The 20,738-nt window shown below is 39.5% G+C and overlaps 1 protein-coding gene across 1 annotated transcript in view; it reads right to left on the reverse strand.

The window, feature by feature from the left end:
- Nucleotides 1-12,392: 12,392 nt before the first annotated feature.
- Nucleotides 12,393-20,738, reverse strand: part of LOC310958961 (5-hydroxytryptamine receptor 4) — a gene marked incomplete at its 3' end in the record, with an annotated part of 53,830 nt that continues 45,484 nt past the window's right edge. Inside the window, 2 exon segments of the mRNA XM_083930124.1 lie at nt 12,393-12,425; nt 12,429-12,498. Of these exon segments, the coding sequence (XP_083786250.1) occupies nt 12,393-12,425; nt 12,429-12,498 (103 nt within the window).

Below are 20,738 nucleotides of genomic sequence, written 5' to 3' on the forward strand. Positions count from 1 at the left end.
TGAAGACCACTGTCCCTAGTAGAAGTTTGGCTGTAGAACACGACAATCAAGAAAAGCCCAATACTCTTCCGGCTCTACTTTGCAGCTGATTTAGAGAACAGACGGTTTTAAAATTCATTGTATAAACCTTGATGTTTAACTGAACCTGCAATCAGTTAAAAGGCAGTTTTCAAAAGATTTGACAAGGAATAATTTAAGAACTTGCTGCTTTGAGCGCGAGAGTAAGGATACACTTACACCTCTACAATTTAGTTCTGCTCTCCAAATTGTTTTAGAGATCATTTTTTCTATAGCAGAAAACTTCTTCATCAAACTGAAATGGGAAAGTGGAGCATAACAGCAGGACTGTAGCAGACAAAAGTAGTTAATACAATACTCTGACAAAAATAATTATGGTAGACATGCTCAAAATAGTACGTGAAAGAATGTCAATGGTACTGCAGGTTAAATATTATCTAAATTGCCTGTGAAAGACAGTGTGTACTGTTTGTGCTGTTGAGTGGCTCCCAACAACAACAACATTATCTACTCTACAAAAATTACTCTTCAGATGCTTTCCATTGGGATCAAAGAAAAACTCCGAAAACATCAGTGGTCATTTCTTGGACACACACTTGCAGTCAGTAATGCATGATAACACACTTACCTGCTGAGTCAGTGCCAAAGGGACAAACAGGACCGCAAGTCTCTGATGTGTCAAATTTAAATCAGTTCTGTGTTGACTACCTTAACTTCTCATTCTCTCTCTCTCTCTCTTTCTGTCATCCGAGCAGTCGGAGACAGTAGTGGATGTGAGTGTGATCTCTGCTGGATAAATAGTGAGATAAGAGCAGCCCTTTGCTCACCCTTACCCTATTGGCTCGGTCATCTGGAGTAGGTGGGGCTTGTCAACATTTGCACCAAGTGAAAAGCATCTGTGTGTGTGTGTGTGTGTGTGTGTGTTTCTGTGTTTGTGTGTGTGTGTGTGTGTGTATAGAGAGGTCGAATCCAGTCAATTTGTTACGTCGATCACAGTGTGTATCTGCCATGCAGGAGGCATCTTGCTTGCAAACTGAAAATGAGCACAGACTTGTATATCAGCATGTCATCCTGTTTAAATACATCCTGTAGACAGAGTGGACGACATAGCAAACAGAAGATAAAGGCGCAACAAGCAAAGAGGTGCCCCTGTTATCTGTGTGAACTGCACCACAAAGATCCTGTCTAGCAAATACTCTCACTCAAATTAGACATCAGTGTTGAGTGGAAAAAGTAGTAACAATGATTTGTATCCGCCAGTGAGAATCAAAACACTGTTTCTTATTCATCATAATTGTCTCTTAAAGTGTCATTCTGCCGCAAAATCATCCCATGGTCTTTTTCGGCACTTACATACAGGGCATTAAATAATACTTAGAGACAGGAAGGAGCCCATTGGAGCTCCGTTTAATGTGTAAGGACTCCTACTTATCTACATGTTTAAAAAATAAAATAAAAAGTACACTAATGAATAATACTATCATGTAATTATTTAAAAAGTGGTGTCATATTTTCACTAAATGCTTCATAGTCAGCCCTCCAGAGCAAAACTGAGCTAAATCTTGCAACTTTGAAACACATTTGCACTGATAATGGAGTAGGCTATATCATAATATTACTTTTAACCAGTTTGCAGAATAATATGGATTTTTGTTCTGCTGAAGGTTTCCGTTTATGCATTATAGTATGACTAACTCATAGACTTGCTTGAGTAAGGGACATTTATCTTGTCTGTACATGTGTTGGTTTTACAGTGCTGCTCTAAGTTCAAATTAGTGTTAAAAGTCTGCAGCTTCCAAGTTACTGATTAGCACAAAAGAACACAACCCAAGAAAGCATGATGTTCTATGTGAATACCTGTTTCAAGAAAGCTTCGAACACATTTCTGCAAGTTGGTTAAAAAAAGGAAAACAGTGGTCCCTTGGTAAAAGAAAACAACTTTAACAATCTAAAATGCTACAGCTTTTAGTAGTAATACAAATTCTGCAGGACTCAGAGTAAACAGCATATATATGTCTGGACACTGCTGCGGTCTGTGTGGCACTTTCGGGACAAAGTCTGAAGCTGCTGGACATCAGCCATTGCTTTTGTTGGGGGTGTGTTGGTTTGGAGGTGGTCAGTACATGTACGAATGAATCTTTAACTTTGAATCTTAGAGCTGAACCAATCCAATCAGTAGTTTTAGCAGTGAAGCTCCCCTCACTGATGACTCAGGGCCCATCCACATGAAGACGCGTTTTTGCTTTAACCGCACAACTTTTGTATAGTTTTGGCTGACCGTCCGCACAGAGCCAGCGTTATCGGAACCTGAAAACGGTATCTTCTGAAACTGGGTCCAAGAGTGGATAAAATCTCAAAACGCTCCCCTGTGTTGTCGTCTGGATGGCGAAGCCACATACTTTCTGGCACGCCTACTGAGTGTCTGCACAGTGCTGCTGCGTGAGAAGGGATAGGGGAGAGAGGGACCTCAGTGGCGAGTGACCTTGATAGATTTGTCTCTAGTCGCTTTTGACAAAGAAAAGTCGCCAGGTAGATTTGGAAAGTCATCAGATTTAGCAAGAAAGTTGAGTTTTGTGTTTCAACGTAGATATTTCTTGAGCCGAGGCCATGTGGACGGCAAACTTTTTGAGAGAAAAAAGATTGTTTTCTATCATGTTGAGGTACCCTCAGAGCACTGCTGTCAGCTCAGCAGTGATTCTTGATAAAAGCTCTGTGAATGGAGTAGGAATGCTAATGCAGTGTTTTATCACTAATATGAAAAAGACTGAGATTAAAGGATTTGTACTCAAAGTACTGGACATGGCTCTCACACCGTTCCCCAATATGTGAAATAACAACATTTTATCATGGCCACATGCACTAACATGCACATGCAGCAGAGAAAACTCTGAGAGAGGTGACTTCATTTCCTGCTCATGACGCCAATTACTTCACCATATCTTTACATAGCAAATATGTGCTATATTAATGTTCTGAATGTTTAGTACAGCCCCTTTAAGACTGAGTTTATGTTTTTTTTCCACATCTGTCAAGCTCATGTTTCTTATGTTGCACCGGCAGAAACTGTACGTCTGGCCCCTCTCCCATTTAGAAAGATTTCCAGCAACTTGAAATCTGATGGTCCAATCACAAGCATTTATCTCGTGTGGGGCGGGTTTAAGACTGATAACTGACGGAAGCATCATGCTTGAACGTGGTTCTGTATGTTCAGTAGCCTACTGCCTAGAATGTTTTGTCAGAAACCAAATGTAATTAACCGTTTAGCTGTATTTTGAGAAAGTTTCTGATTTGGCCACCATTTCTTTCCTTCAAAAACAGACAGTCTATCTCATTTCATCCAGCGACATTTTGCTGATAATGCCCCTTGGAAACTGAAAATGAACTGAGCGGTTTCAGACTAATTTGCAAATGTTATGCCTGGCTAGATTCTCTTTATAATCAGGGCTTAAATTCACTGTCTGGGACAAAGTGGATCTATGTGAGCAAGTGTGTGGGTGTGTCTGTCTGTATTATATGCAGGACTGAATGGTATCATTGTCAGTGTAAAGACATGGCCGTTTATTTCTTCTAATACAGTCAGTCGCAGAAAAGACTGAAGTCACAGAGGGGGGGGGGGGGGGGGGGTGTTTTTTGGTACACATGCCGTGTGTATGTGGTAAACCTGACAATATTCATGCACAGTAAGACTGGAATAACACTTCCCATGGACAAAAAGCCAACAAAACCAAACAATAGGAACATGTTATGAGCTTCCGCCTGTCTTGTCCCCTTTGTTGACCCCTCACATATCAACCTGAGAGGATTACTGCCCCTTTAAATCCACCGGCAGAATCCATCTGTTTGCGTGTCTGATCCACCGTCTACAAGCTTTGTCACCCGTCCAGCATGATATTTGGACACTGTTTTGTTTTTCTGGTAAGTGACAAGTGAAATGAAGGAGGACTCACCCAGAGAGGAGCAGAGGAGCAAACAGGAGGCAACACCGGCCATACCTCCCAGACTGGTGCCTCTGCATCCACCATCAGTGTGTTTTCCTCTTCCGCTCTGCTGCTCACTGTCTGGCTTCTTCCTGCTTCCGTCTACAAGGCATGATGGGAGCAGCGACCCTCTGTCACGTTCCTGTCCACGGATTGGAGCCGAGCAGAGGGGGAGGGGAGAGAAGAGAAAAGATGGAGGGAGGGAGGAGGTAGCGTTGCCAGTGGATGATGGTTGCCATGGTGACTAAAACCTGGCAGTGTGTGTGTGTGTGTGTGTGTGTGTGTGTGTCTGTCTGTCTGTCTGTCTGTCTGTCTGTGTGTGTGTGTGTGTGTGTGTGTATGTGTATATAGAGATTGCTGCTGCCTTAGTTTATCATGCCACATGTTCTGTTGCTCAGATTGGTTGTAGCTCTATCCAGTTGCATCCAGTTGTACTGATTGAAAATGGACTGAGATTAAACTCACATTTAGGAGCTGATCTGATGTCAGTCTAGATGATCATTCCACTGCATTTTCCCTCAATTATATAATGTGTTTCTTTTGGTCTTTCAGTTCTTTGACATTTGGGCCCACACCTCATCTTAACCTAACCAGGCTCTTAGATCAACCCATCAAAAATTACAGACTGTGGCTCATACCTGCTATAAAACCAAACTGTTGCACCCATTGGAACACCATCCCACTGGAACACCATCCCTTTATCACTGTGATTCCCTAAACTCCTGTGACACTTTTATGAAGCAGCTGAAAGCAGATAGGCTTCCACTATTTCATCTTATTTTTTATTTCTATCCTTTTATCATTGAATTTTCTTCATTCATGAAAAGCACTTTGTGATTTTTATCTGTGAAATGTGCTATATAAATAAACTTTACTTACTTACGTTCATGCAACTTCACAGCTTTGGTTCACTTTCACCACTCTCAGTGTTGTTTCTCGCTGCGGCTGATTAGTTAAAAAAAAAAACAGTCCGTTCAGCCCTATACGTAGACAGACAAAGTAAGCGATTACCTGGTGAACATTTTATAGATATATTGCACATATCAATTATCTGTGAATGTAGCAGGTTGAGCTATTAAAGAAAACAAGTTACTTCCTGATAACCCCCATGACATAGCCCTTTCCCCCAACATGTTTCTTAAAGATTAAGGGTCCTAAAGACACTGAGTACAAGAGTTTATTCATTAACTCCTTGATGTGTGTGTCAATGATGTAAATGTTTGAGGCAGATTAGCTGTAACAGAGGAAAAGTCACGAGCACCAAATACCTGCTGACATGTCGTTGCCTACTTTAAACATCTCTATGAAAGTTAATGGGTGTGTTTGAGTAAGGTTAGGTATAAAAAGAGGCATCCTGTTAACGCAGCGGAACAAATCAGTGAAGTGAAATGTTTCCCGTCCTGAAACTACAGACTCACCTTCATCAGAACATTTGGTGCTTTGAACCAAGTTTGAATTTAGTGATGACTGTGCAAAAGTTTCCATTAATGTACATGCAGCCCACTCCTGTGCAGTGTTCCAGGAAGATGCAGTGCAGTTCTTAAAACATCTTTCATGATGACTTAGAGTCATAATTATGTTCTGGTTCAAAAGTTACCAGCAACATGAAAGAATAGCATGTTTCTGTTTGCTGATCAACCAGGTAAATATTAACTAGCAACCGGATTATTTGGTTTCACAGGTAAAAAAAAAAATCTAAATCGGATTGGTTTCTCTGATTCAACCCTCTTACTGTATAACCCCGGATGTCTTTGGCGAAAGCGTACTAATCTTTTTAGCGGCCCTAAATGAACCGTCCTTGACAGCTCCAATAAAGGGTGTAAAGCCAAAAACACACCAAGCAGCGTCGAGGAGCTGCAGCCATTTGATTCTTCTCTGGTAAATTAAAAGTTTGGGGTAGTTTAACTTTTAGCAGCAAAGTGCATCCAGAAAATAATAAATAGTAAACAGGGCCCATGTTTACAGAGAATGTACCCCCCCCCCCCCCGAAACTCATGAACACAACTCCCGTCTGCAGAAAATATAATTATTGCTGCGCATATAAAGAAAGTTTGAATTCTAATAAACACCAAAAGAAAATGTCACAAACTCCTATAAATCAGGCAACGGATGAATATATGATACATTTTTTTCAAGAAAATGTACATTTTGCACTACAGGTGAAAAGATTGAATGGATATATTATTGTATAACAAGATACAAGACATGAGGAATTATCTAATGGTATATTTCTTTCTTTTAGAGAAATCTACCCCATGTTATTATTTTGGTTATTTTCTTTCCATTAGTCTGAAAGATGACATGTTATGGAAACATAATATCCATACATCTCAACATTGACCAGTGGATTCAAAAACAGTTTCTGCCTGCAGTGTCTCGCCTTAATGAGCAGCTGTCGAAGTTCCTCTTTCTACTCAGTCGACTTGATTGCCCATTAATTGCACCTGTGCCAGGTATATTTAAATGGCCTGAAATTAGGAAACTGGTAGCACACATGAACCTCTGAAGATTGACATGTTTGCCATTCCCGTGTGCATATATGAGAACTGACAATTTACTTGTATTTGTTTTGTACTCAACTGAAACTGTTTGCCATCAAAAAAATTTTAATGTGTGGATAATAGTTCAAATGATTCAGCAAGACAACCTGCAGAAAGTATAAAATTCAATAAAAGAAAACATTTTAAATGACAGATCACAGAATGTTAGACAAATGTAACATTGTCATAGTTGTTGCTTTTTTCTTTGCCTTGTCAATAGGAAAACACAAGTGTCAATAACATTAGGTGCGTTTCCACTATGGTCCAATACCTGGAATGAGACGGGCCTATCTCGGTGAAACACCCCTAATTTGCATGTGAGTCGCTCGAGCGGCCACTCAAACAGCCGCTCAAACCCTGAGAGAAGCCAGTTACTAACTGGATGTAGCTCTCTGCGGGATGTGATGTGTGGTAGGAGAGACGCCACGACAACACAGAGATGGCGATGGCGCGGTTAAGTGTCCCTATAAATAAAAAATAAGACATTGTATTATTTACAGTTGTGACAGTGACTTGTCAAAAAAAAAAAAAACTACTGCAGAAACAGTCTCCACAGTATGACATCACAGTCAACCTGAACTGACTTGTGCAGGAGTTCAACAGCAACAGACAGTTTTAGTTGCTAGCATTGCAGCTACATCTAGTGGTAGTGAGGAGATAAGCACAATGTTCAGGCTGACATTACAGCAACTGATGCTGCTTTCTTTATCTCTGCAGACTGATAACTGAACACACACACAAACACATACACACACACACACACACACACAAACACACACACACTCCCTTTCCACCTGTCTTTTGGTTCTTAATATACTTTGTCCACGTCTGTGTTTATTTTGTAATATGATCACATTTTTTGGTTGGTTTGCGGCAGTAGTTGTTTTGAACCGGTCTCATTGTGCCAAAATAACTCAGAATATATGCAATTTGTAAAAAGCCATAAAGTGGAGTCTGCAGCCCATGTGCTGAGTGAAATATGGTGTCTTACAGGCGCAAGATCCCTCTCTCTAAATAAACAATTGGCCAAAATGTCCTCACTGGGAAAATTCTAAAATGGGTCCTCACAAAGATAGCTGTACAAGTACAGACAGTGTTTACATTTGGAAGAAAATAACATTATTCATACATACCGGTACTTCATACAGGATGGTCACACAGTGTTTGCCTGCAAGGAGCAGGGTGTGGGTCTCATTCCACATAGCTGTTTCTCTCTGCCCACCTGTTATCTATTGAATGAATTAATGAATGAATAGTTTTATTTCGGTTAAAAGAAAGAATTATTTCACATAATAAAAATTTACAATTAGCAACCAAAAAAGGAATAGGCTGAAGCCCAATGCTTATTTTTGCCTAACCTATACAATCCATTAAGATAAAATAACCCAGCATATCAGCAATAAATCAATGGAAGCAACAAGTGTCCCACCAGGCAGCAGCCTATAACCCAGGTAAAATACTTACCTGTGTACACTTATATATATTTATTTGTTTTTCATGCTATGGTCTTTCATGTAGGTCATTATAAATGCTTTTAATTAGGTTTCTGAAAACACCCCAAGTCAACTTCACAGACATGAATTCATTTTTTTTTCCTGCAAAATGCTCCTCAAACCAGGCGCAATGGTAACCAGTTTGGGACTTTGTGTCTCTTATCTAGTGTGAGATGGTCTCATTTTGGCCTCTTTTGGCCACCCACTACAACTGAAGTTCTCACCTGCTGTCAATTACCAGTGGGTACTTTTGACCCTTTGTCCTCAGGGGGGCAGTATTGAGCCAATTACAGCTTGGTGCACCACAATGAGGTGGAGAAGACACCACAGTAAAAAACTTATTTGGACAAGTGCATTGACAGAAGACGCAAAGGTGAGATTTATAATTTTTGGTTTTACCAGAAAAAGGACTCCAAGAATAAGGACTAACTGGTTATGCATGTCTGGTCAACCTTTTGACGTCCGATAAAGAACAACTCACAGCCGGAGCTTTCCTATGGGAACCATCCTCAACCTGGCTAGGCTCAGGGTTACTGCTTTGATGTTGCTGACCTACCTCCACATGGAAGTGATAAATCCCCTGAAAGACTTTATCAAAACATTTTTCACATTTTAAATCCTAGAGAAAATGTTTCTTTTTTTTTTCAGTGGAAATAGTGCTTAGAAAAGCAGATGAAGCTGGATTCACACAGGAACAAAAACTAACTCTAATTTCTAACGGCCCATAGAAGGACAAAATATTGGATCTGTGTCTCATGTGGTTAAAAATAACTTAGTTCTCCTGCGTTAACTTCCAAATAATCGTCGAGCCAAGACGCTTTTAGAAAAATCCAGGTCCAGCTCTGGCACTGTTGTGCTATGAGACAAAGCCTAGAGATCTTGATGACTGTAAGCCCAAGGAGATTGCATTGGAGAGGGCTCACAGAATAATAAATCCCTCCTCTGGATTTTCCCTGATTGGTTGATGGGGGGGGTCAGTACCAATCAACCCAGCTCAAAGATCGTTTTCAGAGGCGGAGGGAATGATTGGGGATAATCGTGTTTGCTGTTACCAAATAGGTTTTTCTGACGAGGGGCTTTGTATGTAATTACCACCGCCAACACTAATAAAGGCTTGTTAAAAATGTGTTTCAGGCCCACGCAGAGAAATATTAATCTGTGTTTGATGCTCATGTTGTCTTACTGAAGACAGAGCTCAACTATAATGTGTAAATTATCATCATCAATCAAGAAGATGTGAAAAGTCTAAAATAGGTATCCAACCGCCTAAAATGGCGGCGGGGGGGGGGGGGGGGTTAGACTGGTGCTGGGCAGTGATTCTCAAAATAGAGATTAGGCCACTCCAGGTGGTCACAAAGAGGATTTGGGGGAAATGAAGTGATAAATAAGGAAGAAATGACTCAGTGTATTGAAGGCAGACTCTGTTAACATATTACGTCTAACATATATTGTGATGTCCAAAGAAAGACTTTTCATTTCTGCTGATAATTAACATGATTCGGTATTATTATTATGTCCATGACCATGTGAATGACTGTGATGTTTCCCAGATAATATTTGTCAGCCTTATCAACACAGTTTACACATTTTTATAGCTGCTCATTTATTAATCCTCTGCCCAGATAGTGAGCAGAGCCCTAATGTCCTCCTTTGACTAATGCTGTTGGTTAATGTCCATTTATCGTTTTTTATTGGTTCTTCATCAATCATGAGAAATAAGTTGCTGCACTTGTCTTCCCGCCCCCAGAGACTCTCAACTCTGCCTCAGGCCATGGTTGCCCTGCTTGGCCAATAAGTAAATAGTGGGCCATATTCACCACAAAACTGGCCCCAACGGGACCTCACCAGCGCACAATGACAGAAATGTCAGTGGAAAATCTACTGGCCATGGCTCGCTTGAGCTCTCACGTCGTCATCTTTGAATGTAGACTTTGAGGTTGCACTGAAAATAAAAAACAGTAGATGAGAAACTTACCATCGTTTTCCGAGACAGAGATGCAGAAAGAAATATAAATGAGAGTGATGATGATGACAACGTGTAGGCGGCTGGGTTGGTATCACACCTCTGTTTATCTCCTGAAAATGTTGTGATAGACAGAGACAGAGAGACAGACAGAGTTCAGATATGCAAAACCAGCAGCAATCGGAGATCTGAGACAAACCTTTGTTATAGGGATATTTTGGAACCTACCTTTGAATCACTTGGCTCTGAGTAATGTGAACGGGTCACTTGTGCTACCAAACCCACTTTTTTATTCATCATTTTCTTTTTCCCATGCCCTAGGCCTCCTATTTACTCAGCATGTTTGAGCATGCATGCAAACATGCTCAAACATGCTGAGAAATGCAATCTTTAACTACTGTATATGGTATTAGGTTAAAATGTTTTGTGTAGTTGCACTGTCGTTATTTGCTGCTCCGTGTGCCCTGAATTGCCCCCCGGGGACAAATAAAGTTTTTTGAATTGAATTGAATATCATTTGATTTCTTTCGCTGCTCCACGCATAATTTCTATTAACAAATATATGCATTACATATGAAATACAGTGCATTACTTCTCGTAGTTATATGTACCAACAGCCTTAGTCTTTTCAGACCAAACACAGATCATTTGCAAACAAATAGCATGTTAATTGAATCTATCTATATCTGTGAGCATATCCGTATCAAATCCAAAACTTTAGTATTTCTCGATGTGGGAACTGTTTTTTCCACAGCTGCATCTATTTCGGCAGATTCTGGTCACTAATAAAAACAGTCCAACCAACCCAGACAGTTTTTCCTCCGATAAATGTATGGCAGCATGTCTGTTTCTGTACTTTGAGTGCTTCAAAACCATGTTTTATTTGTTTACAAAAAAAGGAAATTCCTCCCTATTGCTCCTTGCAATACGATTGATTTTAACACTGGAAATGATGGTTTCCATTTTGCTGAAGTGATGTAGAGCTGCATTACAAAACCAACACAACATCACTGTTGGGTGTGGACAGACTTGCAACATATTTGACATTTTTAATACACAGAGGTAACTGCAACAATATTTTATGTGCCAGTAAAGGTGTAAAGATATAATCCATAAGATTTTAATCTAGTTAACCATCTGTTAAGTTACTATCTATCAAAGAGTAAGTTGAAACAATGGTGATTGATCATATGACCCACTAATGAAAGCAACAAGCCTCTTTGAGTATGCTGACAGCGGTTGGTCTGCCAGTGGTGCTTGTCACTGCCGATTATGCTGCATTTCATTGTGATCGGAAATTTTGAACTTCCAACTTCTGAGTCAGGTGTGTAGTAAGAGCGGATTTGTAATAGGAACGTGTGTGTGTGTGTGTGTGTGTGTGTGTGTGTGTGTGTGTGTGTGTGTGTGTGTGTGTGTGTGTGTTTGTGTGTGTGTGTGTGTGTCTGTGGATTTAAGAGCGTAACATATAGGGGACGGACTGGAAGTAGAGAAGTGAATGTGTGTCAATAAAGTTTACAAAAGAAAAAAAAAGTCAACACACATAGCAACGGTGAATGCAAGAAGATGGAGGGTCTGAAAGAACAGACTCGCCTGCAGTTACATCTTACTGCCAAAGAGGCCGCTAGAAACAAGGTAAATCAAATCTTACGGATTATGACTTTAAACAAATCTTTCATCACAATGGTAAACGATAGAACATTTTTTTTAAGTATCACAAACAACCTGACTGTGAAGTAATTCATGAATGAGTTCACATCCTCTTCTTTTGGTGTTTTGGAATATGAAATGGAGGATAAAAACATCTACTTTGACAATATATTCAGCGGTGCCATCGATGCTGGTAAAAGACAGGAATACAAACTGCTGTATAATAAACTGAGTTTAATATAATGAGACCTGCTGTCAACTGTGTGTCCAGGGGGGTAGCCATCTTCATTATGACTTTGATGGGATGTCATCATAGAGGTTAAAAAGCAGAAGACGCCTCCTGCATCACCCATCATGTCAGAGTTTGGATCGTATTGTTCGACTGAAAAGAACAGTTCTTTGGACTTTAGAACAAGAACCTGGGAACATTGACAGTGTGTTTTGGTCCATGGTCAAACATACTCAACAACTAGTACTTTAGCTCTGCACCAATATAGTAGTGTAATTTATTTCACCAAGAGTCAGATTTGACTTTCTAAACTTGTCAGATGCACAGAAATAGTGCCTTTATCTCTGGACAGCATCATTATACGTGCAAAAGAAGTCATTCGATGATGCTGGATCATACTGAATACCCAGGTGAGACAACCTTCTCATAAACAGGTCAGTTCACATTAGACTGCTGAGAAAACAAAAGTCTCTGACTCAAAACCAAAACCCTAAGGTCTCCCACATCAGCTGATGGTGCGACAGCTCAGTCCAGACATCCCATTGGTCCTAGAGAGTCCTAGTACTCATGCTCATTGGCCAGTATCGTCCGCCCGTTGTCGCTGTAGCTCCGGTTTGGCAGTAAGGACAATCTGAAAAAGCAACAAAAGAGAGTACTTTAGTAAACTTCCATGAAGCCTAATCCTTTCTAATTTCACGATTTACATGAAATCAAACCCCATGTTATTATTATTTAGCTATAGCCATTTAATGTATTTACACTCAATAACCTCTCTACTTTATATAGTAGAGTTAGAGACTCTTTAATAAGCCTTACTGATTCTTCCAAGGCATATGCTATTTTCACCCAGTTATTTTGTCTAACACTAAATGTAGTTTTATTGCCTAAACCAAACCTAGTAGTTTGGTTGCCTGTAGCAGAAGATCAGACATGTCTTATGGCCCTAAACTATTCAGTGCTTTGTAAACCCAACATTAGACAGGAAGCCAGTGTAAAGACCTCAGAACTGGAGTGATCCTCCAGTAATCCGCCTTCTTGTTTTTTTTTAGTGAGGACTCGAACAGCAGTGTCCTGAATCAGCTGCAGCTGCCTAATCGATTTTTTTTTAGGGAGACCTGTAAAGACACCATTACAGTTATAGTCAAGTCTACTGAAGATAAATGCATAGACAAGTTTTTCCAAATTCTCCTGATACATAAGTTCTTTAACCCTTGATATAGTCTTAAGGTGATAGTAGGCTGAATTTACATTTGTCTTTTTGTGATTTCTGGCATTGTCTGTGGTTTTTAACAGCTGAGTGCTAACTTTGAATTGTTCCTCTTTCGCTCCAAAAACAATTACCTCCATTTTTTTATTTGTTTAATTGAAGAAAGTTTTGGTTCATCCAATCATCGATTTGTTCAATGTACCTGCTCTGTGTTTCTATTGGACAATAGTCCCCTGGTGATATGGTTGTGTAAATTTGTGTGTCATCTGCAAACTTGTCGTAACTTATTTTGTTGTTGTCCATAACCTGAGCCGGTGGAAGCATGTAGATGTTAAACACAAGAGTTCTCAGAATGGAGCCTTGGGGGATGCCACATGTCATATTTGTCCGCTCAGATAGTAATGTAGATGTTATAACCTATAGACACAAAGTAGTCCCTGTCCTTTAAGTAAGTACTGCGCTAGAAAGTCCAACCCAGTTTTCCAGACGGTCTAGTAATATACTGTGGTTGACCGTGTTGAATACAGCACCGAGATCTAGGAATACTAATAGGGATTAGTATTTAATTTAATATTATTTAATTTATTAATATTTAATTTCCACATTTAAGTGGATGTCATTGAAGACCTTAACAAGTGCAGTCTCAGTGCTGCGGTGTGTTCAAAAACCTGACTGGAGGACATCATAACAGTAAGTAGTTGTTTATTGGTAAGAAGTTGTTCGTTGATAAAGAAGTTTCCAGTGATTAAATGGGGGGGGGGGGGGGGGGGGGGGGCTGTTTAGCATGAAAAGTTAAGGTCAAGGCAAAGCTGTATCATAGTTCTGCTGGCAGAGTTAGTGGGAATGGAAGAGTAAGGAGGCATGGGAAATGATTAAAGGGTGACTGGGAACAATTGTCAGCATTTTTCTCAAACTAGGCAGCAAAATTGTCTGCGAAGAGGGAGAAAGGGGAGGACATTTGTTTTTGGAACAACAGTTTATTTAAAGTACAACTTTTAAATATAGAAATAATACCTAACATAACAAACAGGAAAATATTTGGTGATTTATTGGGTTCCGTATGGTGATATTGGTCTGTTGACTGAGCTCAAGACAACAGCAGCAAAATGTATTTATCTTTAATCCAAATGATTGTTTTTCCATGATGGTCTGGTGCTTTTACAGCCTTGGCTGTTTTTAATGTTTCCAAATACTGCAAATACACAGGTACTAGATATTGTGAAAAGATACAGTTATTACATACAATGTATCTTTGCCCTGTAGAAACTACATATATCAGGCTATACTGTCCTTTTACTAAAGATAACATGTTGTCAGTTAGCCAATTGTATGGATTACACAAAAGCAAGGCACAAAAGCATGATGCCAGTTAGTTTGGCACACACACTGTGATGCCTTATCGGCCTAACAATTATGTCATCATAATAATTTAAATGTGCTATAATGACAAACATTCTACATATCGTCACTTAAAAATACTCAATTTCATAAACAACGATTTTGTTCAAATCTACCATTTTTATGCCTTCTGCAGGATAAGAAGAGTTATACCTTTTTGGTTTTACGTGAACTTCCTGGTAATTGTGGAAACATGTCATTTCCTCTTCCAAATACGTATTAGAACTTAATCAGATTTGAAATTAATTTAGCAATCTGTCACTGTCCAATGAACACTATGTATCTCCAAATTTGCAGATTTTTAATTTCATATTCAAACTTAAGTATTAAATGTTCTTTTATGAGTGTAAAGGGTAATCATAAGGGAAAACCGCTGCACAGTGTGTTAAAAGCTCCCAAGAGTTTTAATTCTCAAATCTTGATTTGATAATGCCTGAAGATGATCTCAGTTAGATCGAAACATGGCAGAATTAATTCCTCATGCTTGCAGGAACCACCGCTATTGACATGCTGCTCTATTCACTTCAGCATGTTTTCTAGTGTTAACCAGTCCAGCATCTAAACCTTAAATTAACCTTTACTGAAACTGACTCTCAATCCAGGTACTAATGGAAACCCTAAACTAGCTTCAAATGAAAAAATCTTATTCTGGGAAGGAATTTAATAATCTGTCCTTCTGAGTGAATGACTATAGGACCTCATATGCAAGGTTCAGAAAACATACACACACACACACGCAAGCAAATGAATGGAAGTCCGGGATTCCTTCTGGCATGTGATTAGCTGTTATCAGACCATTCATTATGTGATCGCACACACACACACACACACACACACACACACACACACACACACACACACACACACACACACACACACACACACACACACACACACACACACACACACACACACACACACACACACACACACACACACACACACACACACACACACACACACAAACACGCGTAGAGACATGTCCAGGGGGAGGAGTTGAGGTGGGGGAATATAAACAGAGAATGTACTCCCCTGTTTTGTGTGTTTTCTGTACAGAGAGTGCGTTTACAGTCTAAACACACTTTTTCTGTCTGTCTGTCTGTCTGTCACACAGTCATGGATGAGACACCCTGTTCCTTAAAGAGAGCATGCTAAATAAGCCAGGCTTATTTCAGTTAGTCTGACTTATTTTCATTTGGTTCCATGAAGCAAATCTAACATTGTTCAAACTCAGTTACTATGGCAACTTATGCTGGCAAATTTCCTGATTCGGGGTAGGCTAACTGTATCTATCTCTATCTATCTAGTTTCCTATCTCGCTGCGCGTTATTATCATTTTCAGAACGGTTTTGTTTTCTGTGGATTTCGGATGCAGATAAAAACAAGCCAACTACCGGAAGAGGACTTTTAAGATGAAATAACAAGTGGATTTACCATGCTGTTTCCATCAGCAAGAGGAGAGTAGTAGAAAACCTGGATGCATTCTACCAACTTTCTTGGCAATGACAATGAAATATTTGCATCCCGGCCAGACACAGGGGAGAAGGCTACTAACATTACATTGGTAAAACACACTTTTTTTGACAGCTTGTAGATTAACATCAACCGGTTAATTGCAATAAGCTGTGGACGATTGCCAATTGGGTCTGTGTCACCCGGGTCCAGTCCTGGTCTTTTTGGGTTCTTTTAGGACCTGTGAAGACCTCTAGTATTGTATACAATCAGACCATCTCCAGTGTCAGGGTTGATGGGAAACCCTTACCCAATGGGAGCGCCATAATTTGACTTTATTAACCACAGCTTATAGAAAATCAACTTAAATAAATGACATTTTACATAAATGATACAATTATAAATCAAATTATACACTACAAAAAGGCTTCAGCTGTTTCCTGGTAGAAAGCCATGTTTAACGATGTATTGGTTAAAAGGTAATGCACACTCATGATGTTTTTAGCTGTAAACTTAATGATATGAATGTACTATGATGAAACATGTCAATGCTGGTGTTATTTTGACATTACTGACCATTTACAAAAATTAGCATTTAATGGGTTGAAAATGGCTAAACATGCCCCCTGCTGTTTTAAATCATTCCTAACCCTGCAAGTCCTATGTTGAAGTTGATTTGACCAGATATGACATCTCTATATCACCAAATTAAAAATGTTAACACCCCCTAATGTGAGGTGGGCAGCCTTCCTACCCTTGGCCCTCTCTCTGCTCCCCTCTGAGCCCCTTGCACATTGTTGTGTTGTTGCATTATTTTTTATAAATAGTTAGCCTCAGACCAGGGGGTGAAGTTAGCCTCAGACCAGGGAGTGAAGTTACACATTTATAGCCTGCATATAAAACAATTATATAAAAAGTTAAATTAATTCAATTAAATTTTATTTATAGTGCAAATTCATAACAAAAGTTTTCTCAGGACACTTTGCATATAGAGTACTTAAAGACCACACTCTATGGCTTGTTTTTCGTTTATATAGACTGAACAATTCCCTGATGAGTAGCAATCTTGTGCACACGGTGGCAACGAAAACCTTCCCTTTAACAGGCAGGAACGTCAAACAGACCCAGCTCTATGGAGGACGGCCATCTGTCTTGACCGGTTGGGGAGGAAGAAAAGGAGAGAGAAAGAGAGTAGAGACAGACACATAAGGTAGACAGACAGACAGTCCCAGAGATGCAAGCAACCACAAAAGTAACAGTAACTATAATAATATCTATAGTAATGTGAATATGACATATGTTATGGCATTAGATTTGTTGATCCATGTTCAACCTCTCAGGCTTCTTAAAGTAGCTTCAACACCTATGCTTTGTCACGGCCCTCAGGCATGCTCGGCCGGACCGGCTACCATAACAAAAGAGAGGGTAACTCAAATTACAACACACACACAGAGGGAGATTGACTTCACTCTCTGCTCAGGACACCATTACTCCGTTATATCAAAATAGTTGCTTGCTGCTTTATTCATGTTTTGAATGTCGAGTGCAGCTCCTTAAAGAACAGGCAGCTATCTTGACTACTTGAACCTGTCTTGAATTAATCTTATTGCATAAGCTTGAATTCACCTTCAAGGAACAATTTTGTTGGGCTCATTCAAGTCAGGTTTTGGACTTTAAGCTCCACTTTACTTAGCATGCTTTATGGAAAAGGCCCCGGGGGGTAAGGATCAGTATTAAATAATATTGAGGAGGAAATTCAAGGAAACAGGCATCCGGATTACGAATAAACATGGAATGAGAGTCGGCAAGAAATCCCCCCACAAAAATGTAACCCTGTCCCCGACATATGACATTTATACACAACTAATTTGCATTGGCAACATGTTGTGGAGGAAATTTTTTGTTCCAATGCAGCAAGTGTTGCTTGGGGTGGATGGTTGGGTGTAAAAAGCACAAGACTGTGTCATCAGAGACCGGGGTTAGCCCCCTGTATCCCAGGTGTGGTTTGGATTATGATACTCGGTTAAGGCCAGAAAAAAAAATCAGTAGCGGAAAAAGTCAACATGATTCCAGATTCAAGTCGGAGTAAATTTAAGCTGAGTTTTGACCTTTTTACAGAGTGGTTTGAGTTGCCAGGAGTGAATCTTGTTGGGAAAACAAGTGGAAGATGTTAAAAATATGAACATTTTACACATGGATTCAATAGAAACGGATATTCTTGTGTTGAAAACAAAGTAACCCCGGGCAGCACAACATTTCCTACAAAACATACAGCAGTAGCAAATTCTAATCAGCTGCGTATGAGTGTAATTTTCACGAGAGGGTTAGAAAATCACATCATTGAAGTGAATAGAAACAAAGATAAATGTGTTAGGATAAAGGTGTTGCTTGAAATGCAGTAGACTTCATTACCCACAAACCCTGCTAGTTTTCATCAGTAAACTATTTTTGCTATTTCACAACCCCCAAAAAAGCTCATTCATGAATATTTAGAAGAACGTCTGTGTCGTGTCCATGGTCCTGACCTGGTTTTACGACGCACAAATCTGCGATTTATTCATTATTTATTGGGTTATTTAACAAGGACAGCTCTCATCAACAAACAAATTTCAAATGGGCCAAAGTTAACCTAAAGGCTGTTTTTCATCTGTGGGCAGATGTTACACAGGCAGCCTAAAAATAAAGTGTGCAGAATTTGAGCAATTAATGAAATGCTACTGTGAATGAGCCCCCTAACCTGACTCCGAGCAATAATAATAGGTATACATTAGGGGTGTAAACGCATGACTACTCTGTATCTGTTTATAGCTTATACCGGAAGGTGTTAGAAACTGTACAGTTCTCATACAATGATCTGTATCTGATCTGTTGGATTAACACCTGTGCAACTTCAGTCAAGCTTTATTGCACAATACACAACCAATCTGGTGAAAAGTGAGGAAAAGATTGAAGGTTTAAGGATGAACACGGCTTACTGTCAGAATACTGAACTAAATTGCACCCATTGCAGTCAGGAGATGACTGTAACAGCACTGTAGCTGCACTCTCTACATACAGTACACTGTATAGTAGGTGTGACATCACAACCACACGGAAGTCCTGACACACTCGTTTAAAGATACAGTTTCTGAGTATGGGCTGTGTGCATATCACTGTAATTTGTGCCTTTTGAAATGTTCAAAGTATTTACTATAGTTTCTACCTAGATGCATTATAATCAAAAAAGACATTAGAAATCTTAATTTTACACTAGGGAACTTAAACTCAAGAACATCTCTGTGTGTTTTTACATTTCAACATACAGTAGATGTGCATCATAGAAAGTCAAGCTGCTTCTGCTACTGGCTGCAGAGATTGAATTCAGGTCAACAACAAACGTCTGCCAGCAACAGCTGCCCCTACTGCCCTGAGGAAGTTCAGAAGTTTATTGAGTTTGTTTTAATTGAATTTTCATTCAGAAATCCTCAAAAAGACCCTCCTGCAAAATTATTTCTTTTTTTTCCCATCTTATAAGGCAAAATAAAACCCTGTTTATCCCAGAGATCTGACCTTGCACGGCAGTATGTGAAAACTATACGCAGCGTCTTTGTAGGGATGAAGATCCAAACCACTTTAATTCAGTCATAAGCTGATTCAGGCTTACATTTAGAATCATTTAATTAATACGTTCCTTAACATCTTGGGCCTTTTGGATTCAGTTTAATCCTGCAGCTTAAGATTGATTCACAATTAAGTGAATGTGTACAGTTTGACCAAAGCACTAATGTGCCGCTTATATAGAGCAAAGATTTTGTTTTTACTTCTTATCACCACAAATTATTCACATTCAGTTGAGACACAGGTCACTTTGCTGGACTGAAATATACGGTATTGTTCATGAGAAAAACGAACATGTTATCCTTAAATCTTTTCTATAAATCTTATCCGTAAGGCCAGAGGCAGATGTTTTGACTCCATAAACCAGATGATCTATGAACTGAAACACATAACACATTAAATATATGAGTCCTATACACTGCACATATCTTCCCTCTGACGTCCAATGTGCAGCTTTTAACCACAAGCAGGGTACCTTCAATTTTGGAAAGTTTCATCTGTAGCATAAAAAAAATTGAAGCAGTTTTCCCTCATTGACAGAACGTTCCCAGCATTTATAAAAAAAAAAAAAAAAAAAGAAAGAAAAAAAAAAGGGGGGGGGGTGAGTAGAGCATTGGAACTTTCCCACATGTTGAATCAAATGCTATAAAATCAGTTAAATGAACAGACCGCAGGGCTAACGCTTTGTCCAGAGATATTTTAGTGGTTAACTCCCTCCAGAGCTTTCCCTCATGTGTCTCCTCTAATCTGTCTCACTGTTTTGCTTTTTTACTGTCCAAGGTGAAAGGGATCTGTCTTGCAATACATGTGCATTTTGGTGATTATCTATCATTTTCTTTAGTTTGAGGGTAGTGAAATGATGTGCGAGGCTGTGTCAGCTGTCAATTATGATTAAAAATAAAAACTAGTAGGAAACGTCGAAACCTCGTGGGTCAGAAGGAGAGAAAGGAGAAACAACTTGTGGTATTTTGCTCACTTCTCTCATGAGAACATGTTCCCGTTGGTCATTTGACAAACAGTAGGGACGAGGACAGCAGAGCTCTTTTAAGCTTTTATTTGTGTAAGATTTTTATGACATGAAATCCCCATTTCTTTGGCACTGTTTATGGTCTGGATTTTTTTTTCCCAGTAATAACCTCTTTATATAGCAGTTTTCGCCCTGCACTGGATTCGAATTGCCTTTAATCACACACTAGAGTCACAGGAAATGATGCAGC

Source organism: Echiichthys vipera (assembly GCF_963691815.1).
Source record: "Echiichthys vipera genome assembly, chromosome: 16".
Lineage (NCBI taxonomy): Eukaryota > Metazoa > Chordata > Actinopteri > Perciformes > Trachinidae > Echiichthys > Echiichthys vipera.